The sequence below is a fragment of the Callithrix jacchus genome, chromosome 19 (assembly GCF_049354715.1).
Source record: "Callithrix jacchus isolate 240 chromosome 19, calJac240_pri, whole genome shotgun sequence".
NCBI lineage: Eukaryota > Metazoa > Chordata > Mammalia > Primates > Cebidae > Callithrix > Callithrix jacchus.
In genome coordinates this window covers 49,118,078-49,136,162 of record NC_133520.1, presented here as the reverse complement: position 1 = coordinate 49,136,162, position 18,085 = coordinate 49,118,078, and the positions used below count along the sequence as shown (strand labels likewise).

The following is an 18,085-nucleotide window of genomic DNA, read 5'->3' as shown; positions in this document are numbered from 1 at the left end:
CTTCCCCTCCCCCTTTCCCCTCTCCCCTTCCCTCCTTCCCCTTCTTCCCCTTCCCCCCTTCTCCCCCTTCCCCTTCCCCTTCCCCCTCCCCCTTTCCCTTCCTCCTTTCCCCCTTCCCCTTCTTCCCCTTCCCCTTCCCCTTCCCCCTTCCCCCTTCCCCTTCTCCCCCTTCCCCTTCTTCTCTTTCCCCTTTTTCCCCTTCCCCTCCCCCTTTCCCCTCTCCCCTTCCCCCCTTCCCCTTCTTCCCCTTCCCCTTCTTCCCCTTCCCCTTCCCCTTCCCCTCCCCTTCCTTTCAGACAAGTCTTGCTCTGTCACCCAGGCAGGAGTGGCACAATCTCGGCTCACTGCAACCTCCGCCTTCTGGGCTCAAGTGATCCTGCTTCAGCCTCCCGAGTAGCTGGGCCTATAGCCTCGCACCACCACACCCAGCTAATTTTATTTTTTTATTTTTAGTAGAGATAGGGTTTCACCATATTGGTCAGGCTGGTCTTGAACACCTGACCTTGTGACCTGCCCGCCTCACCTCCCAAAGTACTGGGATTACAGGCATGAGCTGTCCCACGCAGCCGCTAGGCTGGAATTTCTGGTCTACATCCGGGTTTGTTCCCAGCAAATCCTGGGGTCCAGACCAACATGAGGATGGAAGCGTGGTACTGGGTAACCCACTGCAGCCCCGGGGCCGGGCACAGCAGGCATCATCGCAGGACACATGGCCTGTCACGGCTTTGACAGCATTTATTGTGTCTTCCCCAAGTCCTCTCTGCTTGGGGTCAGCTCGTCCCAGGTTTTTTCCTTATTCCTGCAGGAATGTGGGTGTGTCCCCTGCCATCCTGGTTGCTGTTCCCGAAGGCCCCAGTGAGCTGGGGCTGCATCAGGAGCAGACCATTTCCTCACCCCTAGTGAGGAGCCTTCCGTCACCCACGTTGCTTCCCCTGGAGGAGGCTGGATGGTCATTCTCTCGGTGCAGGACCCAGAGGGTCATCTAATCCCAAACACATTCAGCAAGGACCGGGGTTCCCAGGACAGCCTAGAATTCTCCTCACTTCTGAAGCAGCAAATTACTTTGTGAGGAGGGGAAGAAACAAACTGGGGTATTTTCCCTGTGAATTTATTTTGTAATTTTTGCATAACTTGCCAAGAAGCATCAGGGTACAATGGGACAACACTGCACACTGCCACACGCAGCACAGGACCCTCCTTCACAGGGCCATAGGGCCCAGGGGGACAGTGCTTGCCACGGGGACGAACACGTCCTCCATGCTTCTAATGTGTCCCCTTCCTTAAGTACGTTTGGAACAATTACGGACAGGTCCCTGGCCAGTAAACCGTGAACTGCAATTTGTGGCTGAGCACTTAAGAAACATTAACAATGAGCCGGGCGCGGTCGCTCACGCCTGTAATCCCAGCACTTTGGGAGGCCAAGGCGGGCGGGCGGATCACGAGGTCAAGAGATCGAGACCATCCTGGTCAACATGGTGAAACCTCATCTCTACTAAAATATAAAAGCATTAGCTGGGCATGGTGGTCCGCACCTGTAGTCCCAGCTACTCGGGAGGCTAAGGCAGGAGAATCGCTTGAACCTGGGAGGCGGAGGTTGCAGTGAGCCGAGATCACACCATTGCACTCCAGTCTGGTAACAGAGCAAGACTTCATCTTAAAAAGGCAACAAAGCAATGACAATAGGCCCCGTGTGGCCATAGCCCTTGTCGTTTCCAAGGCCAAAGAGAGAGAATCCGGCCAAGGAGGCAGGTCAGAGTTATTCGCCTCCACCTCTGTGCGGGGCAGAGGGGAACTGATGCCAAGACGGGCTCCACCCAGGCAGTGGGCAGACAGGCAGGGCGGTGGCTTCTGTGGCTGAAGCGGGCTGGGGCTGCAGCTGTTCCTGCCGGGCTTCCAAGGTGGAGGACACAGGCTGCCCCTGGGAAGGAACTTCAGGTCATGGAGCTTTCAGAGTAGAAGGCAACTTAATGAATATTTGTCCTAATGCTTTCATCTTGCAGATAGACACTGAGGCCCAGAAAGGTCAACGGAGCTGACCAGGAAACGGCAAAGTAGGTTCCTGGGGGTTGACTGGCCTTGCCCCTGAATCCTGGTGCTCAGGGGATAAGAGACAATTCAGAAAAGCAGGGAGACTGAAGGATGACATTTGGCGTGGCTTTGGTTGTCTTTGAGAGCCTTTGGATGAGAGGTGTGCTCCCTAAACACTCCATCCTTCCCTCAGTCAGCCTGCTGGGCTGACTTACCAATGTGGGGGCTCAGGGTCACCCCAAGTTCTGCCTTCTGGGGCAGCCAGCCTGTGTTGGCACTGTTGGATGAGTCAAGCTCAGTTTTGAGGACAGAGGGGCTCTCGTGAGCTGCTGGAGGGGTGGAGGAGGGGAGAGCTGGGCTGGTGGGAACAGGAAGAAGAGGAGCCATTGGGAGGGTGGGCAGCAAGTGGGGATGCTCTTTGTCTATAAAGGTGGAGCCTGTTATCCCATTATCATTTATGAAATGAGGAATGCCTTGTGAGGACTGATAGTAGGGATGTTCTGGGTGGGAAGCTGAGCTCCTGCTTCGTGGGGCACACATACACACATGCACACGCACATGTGCACATACACATGCACACAGGCGCGTGTACGTACGCATGCGGACACACACACACCCTTAGGTTGGCCTCTGATCACATGGGAAGAAGCTGCTTGAAGTATGGGGGGCCCACGTTCTGAGGACCAGCACAAGGCCAGAAGCAGGCAGGACCAACTTCTTGGGTCACATGCTTGCCAAGGTCAAAGGTGGGAGGTGATGCGGTGAACACCTGACTGTGGAATCCAGTGACCCCTCTTACACCTGGCCAGCTTGGGACATGGACCAGACACACCTTGGCTTCAGGCCATCAGCCCCCAGAACTCTATGGCATGGACAGCATGCTTGTTAGCCTTTTATGGCCAGTTACTTTCACTGCCGCGGACACAGGACTAACTGTGAGTGTGGCTGTGGTAGTGGCTATCCAGGTCCTGAGTCCCAGCCCACAGCTGACATTTGGAAGAAGAGAACATCCTAATGCAGCCATAGAGGCCCTGCCCTTGTCTGCACTGTTTTGGAGACTCAGCTTCAAATCCAGATCCAACCCCCATCCCTGCCGCCTGCAGAGCTGCCTTGTGTATCTTTGGGGGAACCCTGCAGAAGGGAGAACTCCTGTGTCTGGATTTCGGGGACTCTGACTGTCCTGTCACCCTGCTCTGCTGAGTGAGGATGCTCAGCATGTGGAAACAGATGGAAACAGGTGACTGATGACTGCTGCCTGGGGAGGGCCTTCGGGTTTGCATCATTTCCCCAATATATCAGGAAGTGGGCAGCGCAGAGGGACCAGGAGAGCAAGTATCAAATGCGTCAGTGTTCTTAACCTTTTTGAATATGAAAGTTCCTTTTATGGTTAAGAAAGCATCTGTGGTCACAGTTGAGTAGTTGTGCATTTAGAATTATGGTTTGGGAACATATATAAGAACTAGTAATACCCACAGCAGGGGTTGAAGCCACTCACGTGGCACTTATTAGGTGGCAGGCATTTGTCTAAGTGCTCTACATGTTTATTAACTCACCAGATGCTTGCAGAAACCTGGTGGATGGTGTTATTAGTCTCATTTTACAGATGAGGTACTTGAGGCACAGAGAGGTCAGGTGACTTTTCCAAGGCCACACAGCTAACAATTGGTGGAGCCAGGATTCAAGCCCAGGTAAGCCAGCTCCAGATTCCACAATCTTAACTATCCTTCTGTGTCCCTCTCGCAGAGAGGCCTACACAGCTGTGGCCTGTTATATAGGAGTAGTATCATCTCTCAGTATACGTGGGTGACTGGTTCCAGGACTCCCAAATACTCTGAGATGCTGGCATACTCACATCCCGGTAGAACCTGCATATGCAAGGAGTTGGTCCTCCTTATGCTCAGGTTTTACATCCTGAGAACATTGTAGTTTTGATTCCCATTCAGTTGGAAAAAATCCATGTATAGGTGGGTCCATGCAGTTCAAAGCCAGAGCTCGAGGGTCAACTGTGCTATGCGTTAGTGAAGATGCGTGAACTAGAACTGTGTGTATCAACATAGATTCATTCCAAACATGCAACTGTGAGGAAATAAACAAGCTGCAGAAGGTTATGAAAGGTATTAATGCATTCAGATGAAGTGCAAAACCGTGCAGGGCAGTGCTCCGTGTCGTTCACGAATACAGGCATACCCAGTGAAAGCAGAAGCCTGCTTGGGCATAAAAACACCAAATTCAGCGTAGTGATTACTTTCCTGGGAGTGAATGGCACCAGGAGGGGTCAGCTGGGAGCTTCAGCTGTGTCATTTTTATTTATTAAACCACAGCTGGGGCCAGACGCGATGGCTCATGCCTGTAATCCCAGCACTTTGGGAGGTCAAGGTGGGCGAATCACCTGAGGTCAAGAGTTTGAGACTAGCCTGATCAACGTGGTGAAACCCTATCTCTACTAAAAATACAAACATTAGCTGGGTATGGTGGCAGGAGCCTGTAATCCCAGGTACTCGGGAAGCTAAGGCACAAGAATTGCTTGAACTCGGGAGGCGGAGGTTGCAGGGAGCTGAGGTAGTGCCACTGCACTCCAGCCTGGATGACAAGAGTGAAACTTAGTCTCAAAAACAAAAAACAAAGCACAGCTGGAGTAAATGTGGTGAAGTGTTAAGGATGGAGTATTTGCTGGTGTTTCTTTGTATATACAGAAGCTATTTTATAATAAAAAGTTTCAACCTGCCATGCATTTGTAACACTTTCAGATGAATTTGCATACATAGGTTTTTAAATTGTGTGTGTGACAGAAACTAGTTTCTTTAGTCTAGAGTCTGTGCTTGGTGCACTCAGGGTTTCAGACCCCCTCAGCTATTGCGAGGGTCTCCTCAGGGGTCTCAGCCCATAGGCAGCTAGGATCAGGATGCACACCTTTTTTTTTTTTTTCAAGATGGAGTTTTGCTCTTGTTGCCCAGGCTGGAGTGCAGTGGCGTGATCTCGGCTCACTGCATCCTCTGCCTCCTGGGTTCAAGTGATTATCCTGGCTCAGCCTCCTGAGCAGCCAGGATCACAGGCATGTACCACCAGGCCCAGCTAATTTTGTATTTTTAGTAGAGACAGGGTATCTCTATGTTGGTCAGGCTGGTCTTGAACTCCTGACTTCAAGTGATTTGCCTGCCTCAGCCTGCCAAAGTGCTGGGATTCTACCTTTTAAGGATAGGGGATTATGAAGGGTCCAGAGGTGGAGACACTAGGACGTGGGTCATGGTTTAGGGGAGAGGGTATAAAGTAAAATGGCTGCACAGATTCTGAACCAAGCGCAAGTTAGAAGCATAGTGCTTCGTTGTCTCGCTGCACAGGCGCTGCCTTCAGGGACGCTGAAGGTTACTGCTGAGTTGTGCTGACTGCACAGGAGACATTGTCATACCCACAAAGAATAGCAGGGGACATTTTTGCCAGAAGCAGCACCACTATGATATTAGTAAAAATGATTGTAACCCAGACACTCAGGAGGCTGAGGTGGGAGGATCACTTGAGTCCAAGTGTTCAAGACCAGCCTGGGCAACATAGGGAGGTATCTCTAAAAAATAAAATAAATTAGCCAGGCATATGGCCTACACCTGTACTTAGTCTCAGCTACTCAGGAGGTTAGGACAGGAGGATCCCTTGAACCCAGGAGGATGGAGGCTGCAGTGAGCTATGATAGCACCACTGCACTCCAGCCTGGGCAACAGAGCAAGACTCTGTCTCTTTAAAAAAAAAAAAAAAAAAAAATGGGCTTAATGGCTCATGCCTGTAATCCCACCACTTTGGGAGACTGAGGTGGGTGGATCATGAGGTCAGAGGTCCAAGACCAGCCTGGCCAGGATATCAAAACTCTGTCTCTACTAAAAATACAAAAATTAGCCAGGTATAGTGGCAGGTACCTATAATCCCAGCTACACAGGAGGCTGAGGCAGGAGAATCGCTTGAACCTGGGGGATGGAGGTTGCAGTGAGCTGAGATTGTGCCACTGCACTCCAGCCTGGGTGACAGAGTGAGACTCCGTCTAAAAAAAAAAAAAAAAAAAAAAAAATAAGACAGCAAATGTCAACTTGAGTTAGTAGTTGAAAAAATAGGCAAGCAGGAGTTCAAAGGGTGGGAACAAATCAGTGACGCGTAAACAGACCGATTTATGAGGGCAGGGGGCAGAGTCCAGCAGCTGCTCAAAGGCCTTTCTGCTTCTGTCGACACAAGTACGTCACATGCAGAGCCCTGGGCCCTCCTGTGTCGTCTGAAAGGATGGGTGAAGGCCTGGGTTACCATGGGGGCACAAGGTGCCCACAGGAGGGGGATGAGGAGACCTTGGCCCATTGTGGGAGCGGGCAGTGCGGGAGACCCCAGAGGGCTCTCGAGCATTCCCTGGTGCCTCATAGCGGCCAGCTGGGGGCATCTTCCAGCTGCAGCTCAGCCTTCAACAGTCAAAAGCCAGCATCACCAGCAGTGCCATCCCCAGATCCATCCTAGGTTCTGCTGAGGTTCTAGGTGGGACTTTCAAAAGAAGAAGAAATGACGCTGAAACTGAAAGGAGTTTGCTGTTAGGGAGAAATGCTTTATTTCACCAGATGACAAACTTCAGGGTTTCTGATGAAAGTTGCTGCAATTGCTTCTTTCTCCTCCAGGCCTGATTCTGCACCTCTCCCCTGTCCTCCATCCTTTTTGCCACAGTTGGGGAAGCCCTGAAAAACCCTGGTATTTTCAGAGGCTGTGGGGAGCCCAAGGAAGGGGAGGGAAAGGACGTGGGACTGTCATTTACCAACTGTTCAGTTCCTGATTGGGTTCCCCAAGAAGCAGCTGGGACTCTCCAACCTGACCTCACCTCCCCTGGGGTCCCTGTCTCAAGGCAGATGGCACCTCCATGGCTATCCCTGCCATACTCCCTCAGACCCCTCCCTGTTCCCTTGGTTTCTCAGCCCTCCATCCTTCACTGCCTCCTGCCTTTCCCTGTCTGCCCTCTCCGGACCCAGGCTCCTTGTGTCTGCCCACAAACATGCTCAGGTCTTTTGATCTTAGAAACAAGGTCTGGGCCAGGCACAGTGGCTCATGTCTGTAATCCCAGCAATTTGGAAGGCCAAGGCAAGCAGATCACCTGAGGTCGGGAGTTCGAAACTAGCCTGACCAATATGAAGAAACCCTGTCTGCACTAAAAACACAAAATTAGCCAGACGTGGTGGCACATGCCTATAATCCCAGCTACTCGGGAGGCTGAGGCAGGAGAATCACTTGAACCCAGGAGGCAGAAGTTGTGGTGAGCTGAGATTACACCATTGCACTCCAGCCTGGGCAACAGAGCAAAACCCCATTTCAAAAAAAAAACAAGGTCTGGGCTCCCCCGAATAACCTCTCTCTTGCATTTCACAAATGTGCATTTGGAGAGTAGTTTATGCTCTTGGATTGACTCACTGCTCCCACTTCCTCCTGTGCCATCCAGGGCCTGCCTGTTCCCCTCCAGCCTGTCCGTCGGCCAAGCCCACCCTTGGCCAGGCCCTGTGGCAGCTCCAAGTGAACTGTCCAGCCTCTCAGCCACATGGGACACCCTGCCCTGGGCAACTCTCCCCTGTAGTCTTTAAGGCCTTGACTTCTGAGGGGATAGCTCCTTGACCTCCTCTCTACTCTTAAGTTTTTTTTTGAGGTGGAGTCTCACTCTGTTGCCAGTCTGGAATGCAGTCGTGTGATATCGGCTCACTGCAACCTCTGCCTTCCAGGTTCAAGCAATTCTCCTGCCTCAGCCTCCCAAGTAGCTGAGACTACAGGTGTGTGCCACCATGCCCAGCTGATTTTTGTATTTAGTAGAGATGGAGTTTCACCATGTTGACCAGCATGGCCTCGATCTCTGGACCTCATGCCTTGGCCTCCCAAAGTGCTTGGATTACAGGTGTGAGCCACTGCACCTGGCCAGTTCCTCCCTCCCCCCCTCCCCCTCTCCCTCCCTTCCTCCCTCCCTTCCCCCTCTCTCCTCTCTCTCTCTCTCTCTCCTCTCTCTCTCTCTCTTCTCTTCTCTTCTCTTCTCTTCTCTTCTCTTCTCTTCTCTTCTCTTCTCTTCTCTTCTCTTCTCTTCTCTTCTCTTCTCTTCCCCCCCCCTTTCTATCTCGTAACAGCTTTATTGAGATGTAATTTACATTCTCTGTGCTGTCCCCATCTGGAAGTTTACCGTATTCAGAGTTGCACAGTTCCCCACAGTTGACTTTAGACCACCCCAGAAGGAACCACGTGCCTCTTAGTAGTCACCCTCCATTTCCCTGCAATGCTCTCCAGGCCCAGGCATCGTGAATCTGCGTTGGGCCTCTGATTTGCCCTCATTTTCACCTTCTCTATCAATCCACAGTGCAGCCTTTGCTCTGGTCCTTACCCCAGAAACCCCTCTCAGCACAGGTATGGATTCCAGCTGTGCTGATGCTCCCCTGAAGCCCCCTGCACCCTTACCCCAGTTGGCAGCCTCTCCTGGCTGGTCCACACCCCAGCCTGGCCTTCTGCTACCTTCCCCAGCTCCAGACTCCTGCAGCACCTTTTCTCCTAACCCCCTCACCGCTCCTCAGTCCTCATGCTGGTGTACACTGCCTCATGCTTCCCACACCTCCATGCACTTTTCACACCTCACACCTCCCACAGCTCCACACACTTTTCACCCCTCCTCACACATCCACACTTCACACTCCTTATACCTCCACACACTTTTCACACCTCCCACAGCTCCACATACTTTTCACCCCCTCACACATCCACACTTCACACTCCTTATACCTCCACACACTTTTCACACCTCCTCACACCTCCCACAGCTCCCCACACTTTCACACCTTCTCATACCTCCACACTTCACACCTCCTCACACCTCCCACAGCTCCACACACTTTTCATACCTCCTCACACCTCCCACAGCTCACATACTTTTCACACCTCACACCTCACACAGCTCCACGCCACCTCCCACTCACACCTCCTCATGTGTCCCACACCTTTACACACCTTTCATACTTCCTGTTATGGTTTGGCTGTGTCCCCATCCAAATCTCAACTTGAATTATATCTCCCAGAATTCCCACATGTTGTGGGAGGGACGCAGGAGGAGGTAACTGAATCATGGGGGTTGGTCTTTCCCATGCTATCCTTGTGATGGTGAATAAGTCTCACAAGATCTGATGGCTTCATCAGGGGTTTCCACCTTTGCTTCCTCCTCATTTTTTCTCTCTGGCCGCCACCATGGAAGAAGTGCCTTTCCCCTCCCACCATGATTCTGAGGCCCCCTCCCAGCCATGTGGAACTGTAAGTCCAATTAAACCTCTTTTTCTTCCCAGTCTTGGGTATGTCTTTATTAGCAGTGTGAAAATGTTACTAATACAGTAAATTGGTACCAGGAGTAGGTATTGCTGAAAAGATATCCAAACACATGCAACTGACTTTGGAACTGGGTAACAGACAGAGATTGCAACAGTTGAAGGGCTCAGTAGAAGACAAGAAAATGTGGGAAAGTTTGGAATTTCCTAGAGACTTGTTGAACGGTTTTGCCCACAATCCTAATAGTGATATGGACAATAAAATCCACGCTGAGATGGTCTCAGATGAAGATGAGGAACTTGTTGGGTACTGTTAAAGCCAACAGTCACCTTTGCTGACTGTTGTTATGTTTTAGCAAAGAGATTGGTGGCATTTTGTCCCCGCCCTAGAGATCTGTGGAACTCTGAACTTCAGAGAGAGGATTGAGGGTATCTGGCAGAAGAAATTTCTAAGCAGCAAAGCATTCAAGAGGTGACTTGGGTATTCTTAAAGGCATTCCATTTTAAAAGGGAAACAGAGCATAAAAATTCAGATAATTTGCAGCCTGAGTATGTAATAGAAAGGAAAAACCCATTTTCTGAGATGAAATTCAACCCGGCTACAGAAACATGCATAAGTAGCAAAGAGCCTAATGTTAGTCTCCAAGAACATGGGGAAAATGTCCCCAGGCCATGTCAGAAATGGCAGCCCCTCACATCATAGGCCCTGAGGTCCAGGAGGAAAAAGGGGTTTGGTGGGCTGGACCGGCTCCCTATGCTGTGTGCACCCTAGGGACTTGGTGCCCTGTGTCCCAGCTACTCCAGTCGTGACTGAAGGGGGCCAATGTAGAGCTCAGGCTGTGGCTTCAGAGGGTGGAAGTCCTAAGCCTTGGCAGTTTCCATGTGGTGTTGAGCCTGTGGGTGCACAGAAGTCAAGAACTGAGGTTTGGCAACCTCTGCCTAGATCTCAGAAGATGTATGGAAACACCTGGATGCCCAGGCAAAAGTTTGCTGTTGGGGTGAGGCCCTCATGGAGAACCTCTGTAGGGCAGTGCAGAAGGGAAATGTGGGGTCAGAGCCCCTACACAGAGTCCCTACTGGGGCACTGCCTAGTGGAGTTGTGAGAAGAGGGCTACTGTCCTCCAGACCCCAGAATGTTAGATCCACCAACAGCTTGCACTGTGTGCCTGGAAAAGCCACAGACACTCAATGCCAGCCTGTGAAAGCAGCCAGGAGGGAGTCTGGAAAGCCACAGGGGTGGAGCTGCCCAAGACCATGGGAGCTCACCTCTTGCATCACCATGACCCGGGTGTGAGACATGGAGTCAAAGGAGATAATTTTAGAGCTTTAAAATTTGACTGCCCTGCTGGGTTTCAGACAGACTGGCGTGAGCCCTGTAACCCCTTTGTTTTGGCTGATTTCTCCATTTGGAATGGCTGTATTTACCCAATGCCTGGACCCCCATTGTATCTAGGAGTAAGTAGCTTGCTTCTGATTTTACAGGCTCTTAGGCAGAAGGGACTTGCCTTCTCTCAGGTGAGACTCTGGACTGTGTACTTTTGGGTTAAAACGGAAATGAATGAAGACTTTGGGGTACTGTTGGGAAGGGAAGATTGGTTTTGAAATGTGAGGACATGAGATTTGGAGGGGCCAGGGTTGGAATGATATGGTTTGGCTGTGTCCCCACCCAAATCTCAATTTTAATCGTATCTCCTGGAGTTTCCATGTGTTGTGGGAGGGACCCAGGGGAAGTAATAGAATCATGGGGGCCAGTGTTTGCTGTGCTGTTCTCATGATAGTGAATAAGTCTCACGAGATCTGATGGGTTCATCAGGCATTTCCGCTTTTGCTTCTTCCTCATTTTTTTTCTCTTGCTGCTGCCATGTAAGAAGTGCCTTTTGCTTCCCGCCATGATTCTGAGGCCGCCTCAGCCATGCGGAACTGTAAATTCAGTTAAACCTCTTTTTCTTCCAAGTCTCAGATATGTCTTTATCAGCAGCATGAAAGTGGACTAATGTATCTCCTCACATCTCCCACGCCTCCACACTGTTTACACCTCCCACACCTCCACACACTTTTTATAACTCCCACGCCTCTTCACACCTCCCACACCTTCCCATGCCTTCTATAATTCCCAACACCTCCTCACACCTCCTCATACATTCCCACACCTCTCACACCTCCCACTCACACCTCCTCATGCCTCCCCACACCTCTCGTTCCTCCCATGCCTCTCCACACTTTTCAACACCTCCTCACGCCTCCCACACTTTTCGATATCTGACACCTCCTCACACCTCCCACACCTCCCACACCACTGGTGCTTATTTACTGACATGTCTGCCTGTGTGTTTCTCCAGACAGGCCCAGCTTCTCCTTCTTTCCACAATTCTTGGTCCAACCCAGTGTCTGGTGCAGACTCAGTGCTTAGTATCCGTTGACCTGAACACCACGTTGGAAAGCCAGGATGATGTGAATTTTCATCTGGCCTCATCTGTTCCTTAGCCTCTCACAGGGGACATATCTCCCTCTTTTTCATTTTTGTACATCTGAGGTCACTGAGCAGGGGGTGCCCGCGCTGTTAAAGCACCATAGAGTATGACAGGGGAATTCATGTTTGCCTCCCCACAGGAGCCACCTCCCCTCCTAACTGAGTTCCTGCCGAGGTTGGTGGGAGCCCGTGCAGACTGGCAGAGATGGCAGCCGGATATGATATTCCGGCCAGCCAGAGAGCTGGGGTGAGCCAGGAGGTTTAGCTCCGGTTCTGGACACCCATCAATCTTTAGCAAAGTCTCTCAGAACACAGAAAGGAGTGGGTGGGAAAATTTAGATTTATTTTAAAAATTTTGTAGATAATATAAGCCCATATATATATAATTTCAGTTTCACATGTCAGGAATTCAAACACAGCTTTCAGGAACTTAAGTTTAATTATTAACTTGAAGGATTAAGGAAGAGTTTCTAAGCACAGCTTGAATAGTGCCCAGATGAATTCTATATGTATATGTATATAGATAGATAGAGATATATTTTGAGATGGAGTTTCGCTCTTGTTGCCCAGGCTGGAGTGCAATGGTGTGATCTCAGCTCACTGCAACCTCCGCCTCCTGGGGTCAGGCAATTCTGCCTCAGCCTCCTGAGTAGCTGGGATTACAGGTACCTGCCACCACACCCAGCTAATTTTATATTTTTACTGGAGGGGGCGGGTGGGGCGGAGTCGGCCAAGCTAGTCTTGAGCCCTTGACCTCAGGTGATCCGCCTGCCTCAGCCTCCCAGAGTTCTGGGAGAATTCAAGATACATTGCCACAAATTTAACAAGTAGAGCTTTTCAAAACCATGGTCCAGGCTTTTATTTGGATGTTGTTAGCACCCAACTTTGAGCTTGGGAGGATCAAAATGACTGATTTGAGGTCAGATTGTGCCTTGATATGCTGATGAATTTTTCCCTCCAGGCAGGGGTGTGGACCTAATGATGAAAGGAATGAGGGTTTGTTAGTTATCCATGGCTTGGCTGGCGAAAGTCATCCTTCCCCTTTAAGGATAGAATGGTGAACTCCAGGGTGGTCTTGTAGTCAGTGCATTTCTTGATCTGTGTTCATGTTCTTGGGGCAAAGGCTGGGAGCATCTGCAAGTTGCTGTTGCTTCTCCTTTGTTCTTATTATTGTTATTATTACTCTTATTTATTTATTTATTTAGAGACAAAGTCTCGCTGTTGTCCCCCAGGCTGGAGTGCAAATGGTGCGATCTCGGCTCCCTGCAGCCTCTGCCTCCCGGGTTCAAGCGATTTTCCTGCTTCAGCCTCCCGAGTAGCTGGAATTACAGGCACCCACCACCATGCCCAGCTAATTTTTGTATTTTTAGTTGAGACAGGGTTTTACCATGTTGCCCAGGGTGGTCTTGAACTCCTGACTTCAGGTGATCCACCCGCCTCAGCCTCCCAAAGTGCTGGGATTATAGGAGTGAGCCACCACGCCTGGACTCCTATTACTCCTATTAAAGCCGCACTGAACCTTCTGTTCATACTTGGTTCCACAGGGCAGTGCTTCCCAAACTCTATTCTGGGAATGCTCATTAAGAAGACTGAAATTGGGCAAATAAATTTGGAAACCGCTGTATGCCGTCTGTTTCTCTTGAAGATTGACAATGTTTTTGCCTATGAAAGGCTCTGAGAATTCCTGCAGGGAAAAAACATTTTCCTAGCAGTTTCTAAATTTGTTTGATCACATGACATTTATTTTCAAATCTTTACCAATTTCTGGTTCTGCTGGAACACCTTGAGAAGGCCTGCTTCCGAATAAATTCTTGCAAGTGGAATTTTTGGGGCAAAGCCTCTGAGCGTTTATATATGGTGGCCAGGAGTGCTGCAATACGGCCGTGTTGCGTGTTGGGTTAAGAGCAATCCGGGCACGTGAACTGGGCTACCCACCGCTCAGCAAACCCCGCTATGTGGGAAAAATGTCAAAACAGATTTGGCTTATTTCCTTGAACAGGTCAAACACTTTAAAAAAAAATTCTCTAGTTTCTTCTCTTCACTTTGGTATTTGTGAAGTCTCAGTTATTAAAAGCAAGATTCTTCAGGACTGTTTCATGGAAAGGCATTGTTCCCCGTTTCATGAAGTCGGTAGCATATTTTGTAATGGAACTTTGGAGTCATGTCTGAATCTATTTCTTGTTTCTGAGAGAGGTTGTTTGGTAGCCTTTTTTTTTTCATGGGTATCAGAGAAATAACCAAAGGTGATGTGTCTTGCCTAAAATCCCGTGGTGGGTTGTCAGATAAAGCTGAACCAGGATTCCTTTAAAGGAAGGTCACTGTACTGAGCCATCTGTTGTTCTGTTACCAGAGGAAAATATTTTGATGTATTTATGGTACAAACCCCTGCCTCCTTCCTACTTTCAAAAAGGATTTATGACAAAGAGAAAACTCACAGCAGAACCAAATAATTTCTCTAAAAGGTTGGAAGACTTGCCTGTGATGCTCTGGGGAGGTTATAAATGGGGAAGAGGTGCCTACTTAAAAATCTTTAGGAATGGCTGGGCGCAGTGGCTCACACCTGTAATCCCAGCACTTTGGGAGGCCAAGATGGGAGGATCACTTGAGGTCAGGCGTGAGCCACCGTGCCTGGCTGACATAAGATCATTATCATTTGGGTTTTTTAAGGGGTGAGCCCTCACACTATGTTGGCGAGGGTGGTCTCGAACTCCTGGGCTCAAGTGATCCTCCCATTTCAGCCTCCTCCCTGAGAAGCAGCAGAGAGTGGATTTGACCAGGGGATTCATGAGGGACAGGAGGACCAGGTGTGGATGCAGTTGAGCACAGAGGGCTTCGGGGGCTTCAGGGGGTTGTGGGAGCAAAGGCCCCTAGGCCCAGGATAGGTGTAGGAACTCCATGAAGAGTGGTTTGCTTCGAAGTGGGGAATAAGAGTCTTCTTCCCCTAACCCCCCCAGCTTTGTTGAGGTTTAACTGACAAAGATGGAATATATCCAAAGTCTGCACCATGATGTTTTGATATACGTAAAACATGATTCCCACAATCAAGCTAGTTAACATATCCATCACCTCACAGTGTTGCTCATGCTTGTTTTGTGGTGAGAACACTTAAGATCTCTCTTAGCAGATTTCACATATACTATACATGGTTACTGACTAGTCATGCTGTAGGAGAGCTTCCCCAGGACTTACTCAACATGGCTGGAGGATGCTATGCTAAGTGCAGTAAGCCAGGCACAGAAAGACAAATAGATCCCACTTACATGTGGACTCTAAACAAGTTAGAACTCATAGAAAGAGAGAGTAGAGTGGTGGTTGCCAGGGGCTGGGTGGGGTGGCCGGAGAATGGAGAGATGTTGGTCGCACTCCAAACTTGCTGGAACGGGGGTCTTCAGATGGTCGACATACTATTTCTGAAAAGCTGTCCTCTCTCCTTCACTCTTCCACACCCTTTCTTTCCTTCTCCCAATACCGTACTGCAACGCTGCTAAACATCAGGGATCCATGCGCTCATGTGTAACTGCTCCACAGCCTACACCCAACCCCCAGAAACCCCCCACTGAGATCCCCACGAGCCTGGGCCCCGGCTTGACTCTCCAGCACGTGCTGTAGCAGTAGCAGCTGTCCTGTCTGGGCAGTGGAAGCTTGAGTGGACACCTGCTTTCTGCCGCCTCTTCACCTTCTCGAAAGGCTCCACCGGATTCTCGGCCACCCAGTGTGTGGGCACTTCAGGAATCGTGAAGACTTAGAAAAGAGCTTGAGAAATGCCAGTGTGCAATATTTCTCTTTTGGAAAACAGTCCAGTTTGAGACTTCTATAGTCCAAAGATGTTTTGTTATTTTAAATGTACTGCAAAGTTTGAGGACTGGGTAGGCAGACACTTACTAATTCTAATAAACAGAGTGGACTGTTCATCTTAAATAAAAATCTTAAGGTCGGGTGTGAGGCTCATGCCTGTAATCCCAGCATTTTGGAAGGCTGAGGTGGGCGGATCACCTGAGGTCAGGAGTTTGAGACCAGCCTGGCCAACATGGTGAAACTCCATCTCTACTAAAAATACAAAAATTAGCTGGGCGTGATGGCATCTGTAATCCCAGCTACTTGGGAGGCTGAGACAGGAGAATCGAACTGGGGAGGCAGAAGTTACAGTAAGCTGAGATGGCGCCATTGCACTCCAGTTTGGATGATGAGAATGAGACTCCATCTCAAAAAAAGAATCTTAAAAAGAAAACTACTTGGCCATGGTACACCAGTAATACATTTGCTTTTGTTTTCTTTTTAAACCCTTAAAAAGAATTAAACATTAAAGGAATGTTCAAATTCCTTTACTATTAAAATTGTAGGCCGGGTGCCATGGCTTATGCCTGTAATCCTAGCACTTTGGGAGGCTTATGTGGGTGGATCACCTGAGATCAGGAGTTCGAGACCAGCCTTACCAACATGGAGAATCCCCGTCTGTACTAAAAAGAAAAAAATACAAAATTAGTCGGGCGTGCTGGCGCACGCCTAGAATCCCAGGAAAATTGAACTGGGGAGGCAGGAGAATCACTTGAACCTGGGAGGTGGAGGTTACAGTGAGCCGAGATTGAGCTATTGCACTTCAGCCTAGACAAGAGCAAAACTTTGTCTCAAAAAAAAAACTTGTATGTGCAGCGTAAGAAATGTTTGACATAACAAATGTAGATGTTTCAATTACAAAAAATGTGCCCCAGCACCAGGGTATGAAGGGGCAGAGGAATTCCAAGTGATGGTATCAGCCTGGTTCTGCCACACATCAGACCCCGACCTGCCGTGTTTTTCTGTCGTTGCAGGTGATTTTCAAAGCCAAGTCAAAATATTCTCCAGAATTACTCAAATACCGGTAAGTACCATGCGGCGTCTGTCTCTGTGGTAGAAGGGGAACGTGCCGACACAGGAATCTCATCTCTCCATTGGGGTTTGCACACATCGCTCCTCTGTGAGCCACCGGAAACAGTCTTGCCTGTTGGCTGTTTGCCCGCAAGCATCGTGTGCATTGCCAGTGAGGGTCGGGTCATCGAATCATGACCTCATGAATCCTGGGGCTTGCATCATACTTACCCAATTCAGAAACAAAAGCCTGGTGCCTTTCCTAACAGGAGGAAATAGAGGGGAATAAAATAGATGTCTCTAAACCTTTCTGAGGCACTTGGGAAGTAAGAGCCTCAGCAGAAGGAAATGGGGTTCCTTGAAGATGCTGGTGCTTGGCCAGGTGCTTCCCCTTTCCCATCCTGCACTTCCCATGCTCTCACTGCAGGTGTGGGTGCGGGTGCAGGTACAGATGTGGTGTGAGTGTGGGTGCAGGTGCAGATGCAGATGTGGGTGCGGGTGCAGGTGCAGGTGTGGGTGCAGATGCGGGTGCAGGTACAGATGTGGGTGCTGGTGCAGGCGCCGATGTGGGTGCAGGTGCGGGTGCGGGTGTGGGTGCGGGCAGGTGCTGATGTGGGTGCAGGTGTGGATGCGGGTGCTGGTGCAGGCGCAGGCACAGGTGCAGGTGCAGCTATGGACTTGCATCGCCCTTGCAGTCCGCCACCTGGTGGCTTGACCCTGCTTGTCTCAGCTGCTAACTGCCGGTAGGCTCCAGCTATTTGTTTTCCAGAACTCCAGGGCCCATTGAACTCCAAGTGGCTACACAGCTGCATGCAGGGTATCCGTTCCCATACAGAAATACTGTTCTGACCATTCAGTACTCATTTAGGCACCATGAGGAAGACGGTATTATAGTTGAGAAGTGTACATTCTATTCGAAGGTGGCTTAACACAAAGGCTTGGAGAATCAGGCAAAGCAGAAAATGCAACATGCCGAAAGCATGGACCCGGGGAGGCATGGACATTTTCTGGAAGTAGAGAGGCTTGTGCTGGGTGTAATCTGGAAGGAAACCTCTTCAGTTATGTGAGGAGGTGGATCTGCATTTTCCTATGGAGGGGTTCATAGCTCTCCCCAGATTTTCAAAGAGGCCTGTGATGTCCGTAAGGCCAAGAGCCAGTGGCTTAAAGAATACTCAAGTTTGGCCGGGCGCGGTGGCTCACGCCTGTAACCCTAGCACTTTGGGAGGCCGAGGTGGGTGGATCACTAGAGGTCAGGAGTTTGATACCAGCCTGGCCAATATAGTGAAACCCTGTCTCTACTAAAAATTCAAAAATTAGCCGGGCGAGGTGGCACACCTCTGTTGTTTCCGCTACTTCGGAGTTTGAGCTGGGAAGATCACTTGAGCCCAGGAGGTAGATGTTGCAGTGAGCCAAGATTACACCAATGTGCTCCAGCCTGGGCAGCAGAGTG

At 49.9% G+C, this 18,085-nt stretch overlaps 1 protein-coding gene across 2 annotated transcripts in view; it reads left to right on the top strand.

The window, feature by feature from the left end:
- GPR137B (G protein-coupled receptor 137B) overlaps window positions 1-18,085 on the top strand; it is a 66,331-nt gene that overhangs the window by 12,828 nt on the left and 35,418 nt on the right. For both annotated transcript variants that reach the window (XM_035281080.3, XM_002760885.6), the window contains exon 2: window positions 16,599-16,648. In XM_035281080.3, coding sequence (XP_035136971.1) covers window positions 16,599-16,648 — 50 coding nt within the window. The remainder of the gene's footprint in view (window positions 1-16,598; window positions 16,649-18,085) is intronic.